This window comes from Carassius carassius, chromosome 17, assembly GCF_963082965.1.
Source record: "Carassius carassius chromosome 17, fCarCar2.1, whole genome shotgun sequence".
NCBI lineage: Eukaryota > Metazoa > Chordata > Actinopteri > Cypriniformes > Cyprinidae > Carassius > Carassius carassius.
In genome coordinates, this window is record NC_081771.1 from 17,501 (window position 1) to 28,549 (window position 11,049).

The following is an 11,049-nucleotide window of genomic DNA, read 5'->3' on the forward strand; positions in this document are numbered from 1 at the left end:
CTCTAGTGTTCACTACATCGCCCCTCTCTAGTGTTCACTACATCGCCCCTCTCTAGTGTTCACTCTATAGTGTTCACTACAGCGCCCCTCTCTATTGTTTACTCTCTGGTGTTCACTACAGCGCCCCTCTCTAGTGTTCACTCTCTAGTGTTCCCTACAGCGCCCCTCTCTAGTGTTCACCGCCCCTCTCTAGTGTTCACTCTCTAGTGTTCACTACAGCGCCCCTCTCTAGTGTTCACTCTCTAGTGTTCACTACAGCGCCCCTCTCTAGTGTTCACTCTCTAGTGTTCACTACAGCACCCCTCTCTAGTGTTCACTACAGCGCCCCTCTCTAGTGTTCACTCTCTAGTGTTCACTACAGCGCCCCTCTCTAGTGTTCACTCTCTAGTGTTCACTACAGCGCCCCTCTCTAGTGTTCACTCTCTAGTGTTCACTACAGCACCCCTCTCTAGTGTTCACTACAGCGCCCCTCTCTAGTGTTCACTCTCTAGTGTTCACTACAGCGCCCCTCTCTAGTGTTCACTCTCTAGTGTTCACTACAGCGCCCCTCTCTAGTGTTCACCGCCCCTCTCTAGTGTTCACTCTCTAGTGTTCACTACAGCGCCCCTCTCTAGTGTTCCCTCTCTAGTGTTCACTACAGCGCCCCTCTCTAGTGTTCACTCTCTAGTGTTCACTACAGCGCCCCTCTCTAGTGTTCACTCTCTAGTGTTCACTACAGCGCCCCTCTCTAGTGTTCACCGCCCCTCTCTAGTGTTCACTCTCTAGTGTTCACTACAGCGCCCCTTTCTATTGTTTACTCTCTGGTGTTCACTACAGCGCCCCTCTCTATTGTTTAATCTCTGGTGTTCACTACAGCGCCCCTCTCTAGTGTTCACTACAGCGCCCCTCTCTAGTGTTCACTCTCTAGTGTTCACTACAGCGCCCCTCTCTAGTGTTCACTACAGCGCCCCTCTCTAGTGTTCACTCTCTAGTGTTCACTACAGCGCCCCTCTCTAGTGTTCACTCTCTAGTGTTCACTACAGCGCCCCTCTCTAGTGTTCACTCTCTAGTGTTCACTACAGCGCCCCTCTCTATTGTTTACTCTCTGGTGTTCACTACAGCGCCCCTCTCTAGTGTTCACTCTCTAGTGTTCACTCCAGCGCCCCTCTCTAGTGTTCACTCTCTAGTGTTCACTCCTTCTCCCTCCATCTTGGGCCGGCCCCAGCAGCCATTACCCCGCACACAAACACCGTCTCCCGGTAAGACCGGACGCGAGGAGTCCTCTGACGCGTTGACCAGCTCAGCTCTCGGTCGCTGAGGGAAATAAAGCCCCAAATCATAAAGTGATCTGAGACACTGACGCCCGCGTCCACAAACAACCCAACGTTACAGAATAAACACACAGACAGACGCGCGGCTGACGCTAGGGACGCGCCGCGTTTACCCGTGTTTGTGAAGCCAGCGAATCGAGCCGAGCCTCGGCGCAACGCTCGTGTGATCGCAGGGCAGAACCGCAGCTAAGGTCCGCGTCAATGCGAGCGCGTTAGCCGCGCAGCTCGGAGGAGGAAATAAGGACGCGCCGCTCGGAAACCCTGGCCTCGCTGTCAGTTCGCACCGCATGTATGCTTTGTGATGCGTCAATTTAAACGCGCGTCTTTACCTTAACGAGCAGGGCCTTCATACTGGCGCCATCTTCCTGAAGCCCCTGGTATCCGAACAGAGAGCTGCGAACACACACACAGGGTTTGTGATCAACTCACAAATCTCACACTCAGAAACAATGAATAGAAGGAACCAAAAGACGCCCGTGGCTCCGACCTGTCGACGCGTGTCAGGGCGTCGCTCTCCTGCGCGCTCAGCCGCGGCGCGTCCTCCTCGGGTCCGCTCGCTTTTCCCGCCGCCATTTTCTCCTCCTCATCACCAGCAGCGCTGAGGCGTCGAGCGGCGGCGACGGAGAGCGACTCTCGGCACGATTTCATGGAATCGCACCGAGAAATCGAGGGAAGGCGAGCTCCGTGCGTCCAAAAGCCACAATAAACGCTAACTTTTTCTCCAGTGAACCGCGCTTCAGCGTCTGGATCCCCGTGAGAAGTGAGCTGGCCCTCCAGCGGCGCGTCCTCTCACATTGTTTTGCAGGAATAAACTGTGACGCGGCGGCTCTGTGTTGATGTGACGTGCGGCGCGTGCACACTTACAAACACTGAACGTATTCAAACAATCTCAAAGTTGTGTTCGCCAGCAGATTAAAGTTGTTGTAATTGTGTCACACAGGCGAACCCACGCCGTCGCCGTTGCCACGCCCTCCCGGGCCCGACAGCCAATCGCTGCGCAGAACGCGAGCGCGTCACTGGCCTCGTCGCAAAATGTTGTGCTTCAGTCCTTTCGGTGTTTTCTGTCCTGTAGCAATCGTTCGAGCGCGCGACCCGAGACACCCGAGCGTTGGACGCGAAGCGGGGGAAAGTTCTGCGGCGCAAACGCGTTTCCTCCAAACAGAGGATTCCGAGCGCCTTGTTTGCGTTGTTATGAAATGCAAATAAAGAGGCGTGGTTTTCATAAAATGGGGAAATTGGACTGACAGCCCTGCAGCTGAGGCCCAGTGCGTTCACCGTTACAGATGCACAGCACTCTTTATTACTAATGCCACCCGTCTCCTTTAAGAATCTTCATGAAAATAAATTCAAGAAATGCAATTACTCAAGTTCAGAACGAACACTTCAGCTCGAACGCGTGTTTAAGCACACGAGATACACATATCTGTGTTTGTGTGCGTTATAGATATGAAATCGCAGGAATATAACCGTACTGTATAATGTTTTAAACATTGACGTGGCTGTAGGCTGCGCGAGCGCTCACGGCTGTCAACGTCACCCGACGTCGTGACGTCACACGCAGCACCCAAAATGGCGGAACAACAACAGAGCAGAGGTGAGCGGGTGTTCATGAGAATAAATCAAGTCTTTGTCGCCGTTATTGTGCTCTAAAGTCGAGACTACATGTGTCACACAGAGCCCGTTAAATGAAGCGACACTCGTAGACTTCGCTGCTTTCTTAAACACAAAAACTGAGAATAATGAGCTAGTTTCAGTTTTGTCAGCGTCTCCTTCATGTCCATGTCACATTTCACCTAAAATCATCTTATCGAGTATTGAGAGTTTTATAAGGATAATATTGCAGTCAAAACATAGCAGCCATATACAGTTAAAGAAATTATCTTCAGTGGATGTAATACTTCAGTGTGGTTTCGATGAGACAGAAGGGGAAACTAAACAAAATTGCTTTTTTATGTTTAATAATTAAACGGGTTAACTGAACAAATGGCTCTGAAATAAATCCTTCTGTGATATGATGTGTTTCCTAACAGAGAATCTCAACACATTTCATAACATTCTGAGCAGTGATAAAGATATTTTATTACTATATACTTTATTATAATGACATTTATAGTAATGATTATAACAAGAACCATATAAACCATATATTGTCGTGTTGAATGAGTATGTTTACATTGAAAACAATATTCAGATTTTAACGCGATTATGAAGGTACTCTGATTAAGAATCATGTCAACAAACAGAGATCTTTTAATCCTATTATTCACCTTATTCTGAATAAGACATGATCTTGATTAAGGTGTTTACATGAGTAGCTTTTATAATATTTCTCTCATGTTCTCCTCTTGAAAGCACCGGACGTTGAAGACGAGGCGAATGAGATGCTGGATCTGACCGCATGTGTCCGGACACAGCAGTGGTGGAGCACCGTGTTCGGACGCAGCTCTGGACCCATCGCACACAAACACTCAGTGACCACACAGATCCTGATGGGTGGAGCGGCCGGCTGGTACTCCCACAACCCTTCTGTGCAGCTGGGACAATAAATACATGCATCACCAATCAAGAAATGATTCCGCATCCATTCTGAGATTTCTTGAATGCATCGTGATCCTCTAAAACTGATTGTTAGTTGTAACAGCAGTTATAACAGCAGATTGCGCTGCATGCTTTAGAAATAGCTGTACTCTGCTCGTTTCCAACTCCTTACACACACTCGAACTTAAAATAAACATTCATAAGATTTGAAAATGATAAAGTGAATCACAAGTTTGTTGACAGAGGGCTGTTTACATTAATCTCGCATCATAAAAGTATTCTGAGTTGAGGTGAAATTACAGACTTGCACAAGCGCTCTTCAACTCTTCTTTATCTGCAGATAAAAACTATATTAGAGCACAATCTGCTGTGAAAAACTAAGCTCAGAATCCATTCCAGAGAGATGTATTCAGAAGGTCTCAGAATCAATCCATGAATAGATTCTGCATGGATTTATGGTCGCAGCCCTACTCTTGTTCTGTCTGTGATCTAGTCCCGACGCAGTGTGTCGTGTCTGTGATCGAGTCCCAAAGCAGTGTGTCGCTGTCTTTGATCTAGTCCCAAAGCAGTGTGTCGCTGTCTGTGATCTAGTCCCAAAGCAGTGGGTCGCTGTCTGTGATCTAGTCCCAAAGCAGTGTGTCGTGTCTGTGATCGAGTCCCAAAGCAGTGTGTCGCTGTCTGTGATCTAGCCCCAAAGCAGTGTGGCGCTGTCTGTGATCTAGTCCCGATACAGTGTGTCGTGTCTGTGATCTAGTCCCAAAGCAGTGTGTCACTGTCTGAGATCTAGTCCCAAAGCAGTGTGTCGCTGTCTGTGATCTAGTCCCAAAGCAGTGTGTTGCTGTCTGTGATCTAGTCCCAAAGCAGTGTGGCGCTGTCTGTGATCTAGTCCCGATGCAGTGTGGCGCTGTCTGTGATCTAGTCCCGATACAGTGTGTCGTGTCTGTGATCTAGTCCCAAAGCAGTGTGTCGCTGTCTGTGATCTAGTCCCAAAGCAGTGTGTCGCTGTCTGTGATCGAGTCCCAAAGCAGTGTGCTGGTGTCTGTGATCTAGTCCCGATGCAGTGTGTCGCTGTCTGTGATCTAGCCCCAAAGCAGTGTGGCGCTGTCTGTGATCTAGTCCCAAAGCAGTGTGGCGCTGTCTGTGATCTAGTCCCGATACAGTGTGTCGTGTCTGTGATCTAGTCCCAAAGCAGTGTGTCGTGTCTGTGATCTAGTCCCAAAGCAGTGGGTCGGTGTCTGTGATCTAGTCCCAAAGCAGTGTGTCGTGTCTGTGATCTAGTCCTGACGCAATGTGTCGCTGTCTGTGATCTAGTCCCGACGCAGTGTGTCGCTGTCTGTGATCTAGTCCCGACGCAGTGTGTCGTTGTCTGTGATCTAGTCCCAAAGCAGTGTGTCGTGTCTGTGATCTAGTCCCAAAGCAGTGTGTCGTGTCTGTTATCTAGTCCCGAAGCAGTGTGTCGTGTCTGTGATCTAGTCCCAAAGCAGTGTGGCGCTGTCTGTGATCTAGTCCCGATGCAGTGGGTCGCTGTCTGTGATCTAGTCCCAAAGCAGTGTGTCGTGTCTGTGATCTAGTCCCAAAGCAGTGTGTCGCTGTCTGTGATCTAGTCCCAAAGCAGTGTGTCGTGTCTGTGATCTAGTCCCAAAGCAGTGTGTCGCTGTCTGTGATCTAGTCCCAAAGCAGTGTGTCACTGTCTGTGATCTAGTCCCAAAGCAGTGTGTCGTGTCTGTGATCTAGTCCCAAAGCAGTGTGTCGTGTCTGTGATCTAGTCCCGATGGAGTGTGTCGTGTCTGTGATCTAGTCCCAAAGCAGTGTGCTGGTGTCTGTGATCTAGTCCCGATGGAGTTTGTCGTGTGTGTGATCTAGTCCCAAAGCTGTGTGTCGCTGTCTGTGATCGTGTCCCAAAGCAGTGTGTCGCTGTCTGTGATCTAGCCCCAAAGCAGTGTGGCGCTGTCTGTGATCTAGTCCCAAAGCAGTGTGGCGCTGTCTGTGATCTAGTCCCGATACAGTGTGTCGTGTCTGTGATCTAGTCCCAAAGCAGTGTGTCGTGTCTGTGATCTAGTCCCAAAGCAGTGGGTCGGTGTCTGTGATCTAGTCCCAAAGCAGTGTGTCGTGTCTGTGATCTAGTCCCGACGCAATGTGTCGCTGTCTGTGATCTAGTCCCGACGCAGTGTGTCGTTGTCTGTGATCTAGTCCCAAAGCAGTGTGTCGTGTCTGTGATCTAGTCCCAAAGCAGTGTGTCGTGTCTGTGATCTAGTCCCAAAGCAGTGTGTCGTGTCTGTGATCTAGTCCCAAAGCAGTGTGGCGCTGTCTGTGATCTAGTCCCGATGCAGTGGGTCGCTGTCTGTGATCGTGTCCCAAAGCAGTGTGTCGCTGTCTGTGATCTAGCCCCAAAGCAGTGTGGCGCTGTCTGTGATCTAGTCCCAAAGCAGTGTGTCGTGTCTGTGATCTAGTCCCAAAGCAGTGTGTCGCTGTCTGTGATCTAGTCCCAAAGCAGTGTGTCACTGTCTGTGATCTAGTCCCAAAGCAGTGTGTCGTGTCTGTGATCTAGTCCCAAAGCAGTGTGTCGTGTCTGTGATCTAGTCCCGATGGCGTTTGTCGTGTGTGTGATCTAGTCCCAAAGCTGTGTGTCGGTGTCTGTGATCTAGTCCCAAAGCAATGTGTCGTGTTTGTGATCTAGTCCCGATGGAATGTGTTGGTGTCTGTGATCTAGTCCCGACGCAGTGTGTCGGTGTCTGTGATCTAGTCCCAAAGCAGTGTGTCGTGTCTGTGATCTAGTCCCAAAGCAGTGTGTCGTGTCTGTTATCTAGTCCCGAAGCAGTGTGTCGTGTCTGTGATCTAGTCCCAAAGCAGTGTGGCGCTGTCTGTGATCTAGTCCCGATGGAGTGGTTCGTGTCTGTGATCTAGTCCCGATGCAGTGTGGTGTCTGTGATCTAGTCCCGATGGAGTGTGTCGTGTCTGTGATCTAGTCCCGATGGAGTGTGTCGTGTCTGTGATCTAGTCCCAAAGCAGTGTGTCGGTGTCTGTGATCTAGTCCCGATGGTGTGTCGTGTCTGTGATCTAGTTCCAACGAAATGTGTCGTGTCTGTGATCTAGTCCCAAAGCAGTGTGCTGGTGTCTGTGATCTAGTCCCGATGGAGTTTGTCGTGTGTGTGATCTAGTCCCAAAGCTGTGTGTCGGTGTCTGTGATCTAGTCCCAAAGCAATGTGTCGTGTCTGTGATCTAGTCCCGATGGAATGTGTTGGTGTCTGTGATCTAGTCCCGATGGAGTGTGTCGTGTCTGTGATCTAGTCCCGATGGTGTGTCGTGTCTGTGATCTAGTTCCAACGCAGTGTGTCGTGTCTGTGATCTAGTCCCGATGGAATGTGTTGGTGTCTGTGATCTAGTCCCGATGGAGTGTGTTGTGTCTTTAATCTAGTCCCAAAGCAGTGTGTCGTGTCTGTGATCTAGTCCCAAAGCAGTGTGTCGCTGTCTGTGATCTAGTCCCAAAGCAGTGTGTAGCTGTCTGTTATCTAGCCCCAAAGCAGTGTGTCGTGTCTGTGATCTAGTCCCAAAGCAGTGTGTCGTGTCTGTGATCTAGTCCCAAAGCAGTGTGTCGTGTCTGTGATCTAGTCCCAAAGCAGTGTGTAGCTGTCTGTTATCTAGTCCCAAAGCAGTGTGTCGTGTCTGTGATCTAGTCCCAAAGCAGTGTGTCGCTGTCTGTGATCTAGTCCCGACGCAGTGTGTCGTGTCTGTGATCTAGTCCCAAAGCAGTGTGTCGTGTCTGTTATCTAGTCCCGAAGCAGTGTGTCGTGTCTGTGATCTAGTCCCAAAGCAATGTGGCGCTGTCTGTGATCTAGTCCCGATGCAGTGGGTCGCTGTCTGTGATCTAGTCCCAAAGCAGTGTGTCGTGTCTGTGATCTAGTCCCAAAGCAGTGTGTCGCTGTCTGTGATCTAGTCCCAAAGCAGTGTGTCGTGTCTGTGATCTAGTCCCAAAGCAGTGTGTCGTGTCTGTGATCTAGTCCCGATGGAGTGTGTCGTGTCTGTGATCTAGTCCCAAAGCAGTGTGCTGGTGTCTGTGATCTAGTCCCGATGGAGTTTGTCGTGTGTGTGATCTAGTCCCAAAGCTGTGTGTCGGTGTCTGTGATCTAGTCCCAAAGCAGTGTGTCGCTGTCTGTGATCGTGTCCCAAAGCAGTGTGTCGCTGTCTGTGATCTAGCCCCAAAGCAGTGTGGCGCTGTCTGTGATCTAGTCCCAAAGCAGTGTGGCGCTGTCTGTGATCTAGTCCCGATACAGTGTGTCGTGTCTGTGATCTAGTCCCAAAGCAGTGTGTCGTATCTGTGATCTAGTCCCAAAGCAGTGGGTCGGTGTCTGTGATCTAGTCCCAAAGCAGTGTGTCGTGTCTGTGATCTAGTCCCAAAGCAGTGTGTCGTGTCTGTGATCTAGTCCCGACGCAATGTGTCGCTGTCTGTGATCTAGTCCCGACGCAATGTGTCGCTGTCTGTGATCTAGTCCCGATGCAGTGTGTCGTTGTCTGTGATCTAGTCCCGACGCAGTGTGTCGGTGTCTGTGATCTAGTCCCGACGCAGTGTGTCGGTGTCGGTGATCTAGTCCCAAAGCAGTGTGTCGTGTCTGTGATCTAGTCCCAAAGCAGTGTGTCGTGTCTGTGATCTAGTCCCGAAGCAGTGTGTCATGTCTGTGATCTAGTCCCAAAGCAGTGTGGCGCTGTCTGTGATCTAGTCCCGATGCAGTGGGTCGCTGTCTGTGATCTAGTCCCAAAGCAGTGTGTCGTGTCTGTGATCTAGTCCCAAAGCAGTGTGTCGCTGTCTGTGATCTAGTCCCAAAGCAGTGTGTCGTGTCTGTGATCTAGTCCCAAAGCAGTGTGTCGCTGTCTGTGATCTAGTCCCAAAGCAGTGTGTCACTGTCTGTGATCTAGTCCCAAAGCAGTGTGTCGTGTCTGTGATCTAGTCCCAAAGCAGTGTGTCGTGTCTGTGATCTAGTCCCGATGGAGTTTGTCGTGGTTGTGATCTAGTCCCGATGTAATGTGTTGGTGTCTGTGATCTAGTCCCGACGCAGTGTGTCGGTGTCTGTGATCTAGTCCCAAAGCAGTGTGTCGTGTCTGTGATCTAGTCCCAAAGCAGTGTGTCGTGTCTGTTATCTAGTCCCGAAGCAGTGTGTCGTGTCTGTGATCTAGTCCCAAAGCAGTGTGGCGCTGTCTGTGATCTAGTCCCGATGCAGTGGGTCGCTGTCTGTGATCTAGTCCCAAAGCAGTGTGTCGTGTCTGTGATCTAGTCCCAAAGCAGTGTGTCGCTGTCTGTGATCTAGTCCCAAAGCAGTGTGTCGTGTCTGTGATCTAGTCCCAAAGCAGTGTGTCGTGTCTGTGATCTAGTCCCGATGGAGTGTGTCGTGTCTGTGATCTAGTCCCAAAGCAGTGTGCTGGTGTCTGTGATCTAGTCCCGATGCAGTGTGGTGTCTGTGATCTAGTCCCGATGGAGTGTGTCGTGTCTGTGATCTAGTCCCAAAGCAGTGTGCTGGTGTCTGTGATCTAGTCCCGATGGAGTGTGTCGTGTCTGTGATCTAGTCCCAAAGCAGTGTGTCGGTGTCTGTGATCTAGTCCCAAAGCAATGTGTCGTGTCTGTGATCTAGTCCCAATGGAATGTGTTGGTGTCTGTGATCTAGTCCCGATGGAGTGTGTCGTGTCTGTGATCTAGTCCCGATGGTGTGTCGTGTCTGTGATCTAGTTCCGACGCAGTGTGTCGTGTCTGTGATCTACTCCCGATGGAATGTGTTGGTGTCTGTGATCTAGTCCCGATGGAGTGTGTCGTGTCTGTGATCTAGTCCCAATGGAGTGTGTCGTGTCTGTGATCTAGTCCTGATGGAGTGTGTTCTGTGCAGGTGTGTGGGGTATCTGTTCCAGCGTGTGGGGAAGATCACAGCTACGGCCGTCGGAGGAGGATTTCTGCTGCTGCAGGTCAGAACCAAGAACTGCTCAACAATAAACCATTCACTGTTCTTTATGTTATTGTGGCACAATGTGACTTGAAGCGTTCGCTGTCTTGCAGATAGCCAATCACAGCGGCTACGTCCAAGTCGACTGGAAGAAAGTGGAGAAAGATGTTAACAAAGCAAAGAGACATCTGAAGAAAAACACCAGTAAAGCTGCACCTGAGATCAACACGTTCATCGAGGAGGTAAAAAGGTTTTCTGCAAACCTTCAAATGACTAGAACAAGCATAGAACTACACAAGTTTAGATTTCCTTTGCTTCAGAAGTCATTCAGCATACATGAGTTATAATATTAGTTTGCTCTGAGGTGGTTTTCTGCGTGGAGCAGTGCCTCTGCTGGTAAAGAGCAGTTATAAACCTCTCTTTTTCAGGCCACTGAATTTGTGAAGAAAAACATAGTGGTTTCGAGTGGATTCATCGGTGGCTTCCTGCTTGGCCTCGCCTCTTGAGCTGAAACTGTGAAGACCGTCTTCCCATCATACACCTGATGATCATCTGGCTTCTTCAATAACAAAGTGTTTGATGATGTGAAAGTGAAAGTGATCTTGTTCTCTCCACCAAGAGTCAGTCTAAAACACCTGCTTCTGAAAACTCAATCAGATGGAAGATAATTATTCTCTGCTAATGCTGCAGGTTTTATGATCTTGTTTCGTAATACATTGGGATTTCATGGTATTTACTTTCCAGCAGATTTATTTGTTTGTTCACTCGCTGTTTCTTTATGGGAAATGTTTACATTGTAAATAAAAATCACTTGATTGGGAATATCTTGATTTCTTTGTTACGATCAGCAGTATTTTGTGATTAAGTATTGTTTAACTATTTTTTCCCATTATCACTGAAATAATTTATTCTATCTGTGCTCGGTGTGCAGAGGTGGAAAGTAGTGAAGTATTTTGTTACTTTATTCAAGTAAAATTAACAAGTATCTATACTTTATCAGTTTTTCTTTGATAAACTTTTATTTCGTTACATTTCAAGAATAAAACTTTTTACCTTTAATATTTAAGAACATAATGTAATACTTTATTGTACTCAAGTAAAAGAAAGTACTAGATTTTTTGAAGTAACTAAGTATTAAAAGATTTAATATGAAACATAGTGCAGCAGATTGTGGACTTCAGGAAGAAGAAAGGAAGCACGCGTGACCCCGTTCACATTAATGGGATGGTTGTTGAATGTGTCTCGCAAGTTCCTGGGAACCACCATCTTGGAGGACC

General features: G+C 48.8%; 2 protein-coding genes across 2 annotated transcripts in view; one reads left to right on the forward strand and one right to left on the reverse strand.

The window, feature by feature from the left end:
• LOC132091013 (lysine-specific demethylase 6A-like) overlaps positions 1–2,280 on the reverse strand; it is a gene marked incomplete at its 3' end in the record, with an annotated part of 17,080 nt that extends 14,800 nt beyond the window's left edge. Inside the window, exons 1-2 of the mRNA XM_059497800.1 lie at positions 1,798–2,280; positions 1,640–1,703 (exon numbers count right to left, since the gene is read on the reverse strand). Coding sequence (XP_059353783.1) covers positions 1,640–1,703; positions 1,798–1,958 — 225 coding nt within the window. The remainder of the gene's footprint in view (positions 1–1,639; positions 1,704–1,797) is intronic.
• Positions 2,281–2,752: 472 nt separating this feature from the next.
• LOC132160661 (FUN14 domain-containing protein 1-like) lies at positions 2,753–10,302 on the forward strand. The gene is made up of 5 exons (XM_059570290.1): positions 2,753–2,904; positions 3,663–3,819; positions 9,719–9,794; positions 9,886–10,014; positions 10,201–10,302. Exons 1-5 carry the CDS (start codon positions 2,880–2,882, stop codon positions 10,276–10,278), a joined length of 465 nt encoding a protein of 154 aa, XP_059426273.1. The 5' UTR covers positions 2,753–2,879; the 3' UTR covers positions 10,279–10,302.
• Positions 10,303–11,049: the final 747 nt, after the last annotated feature.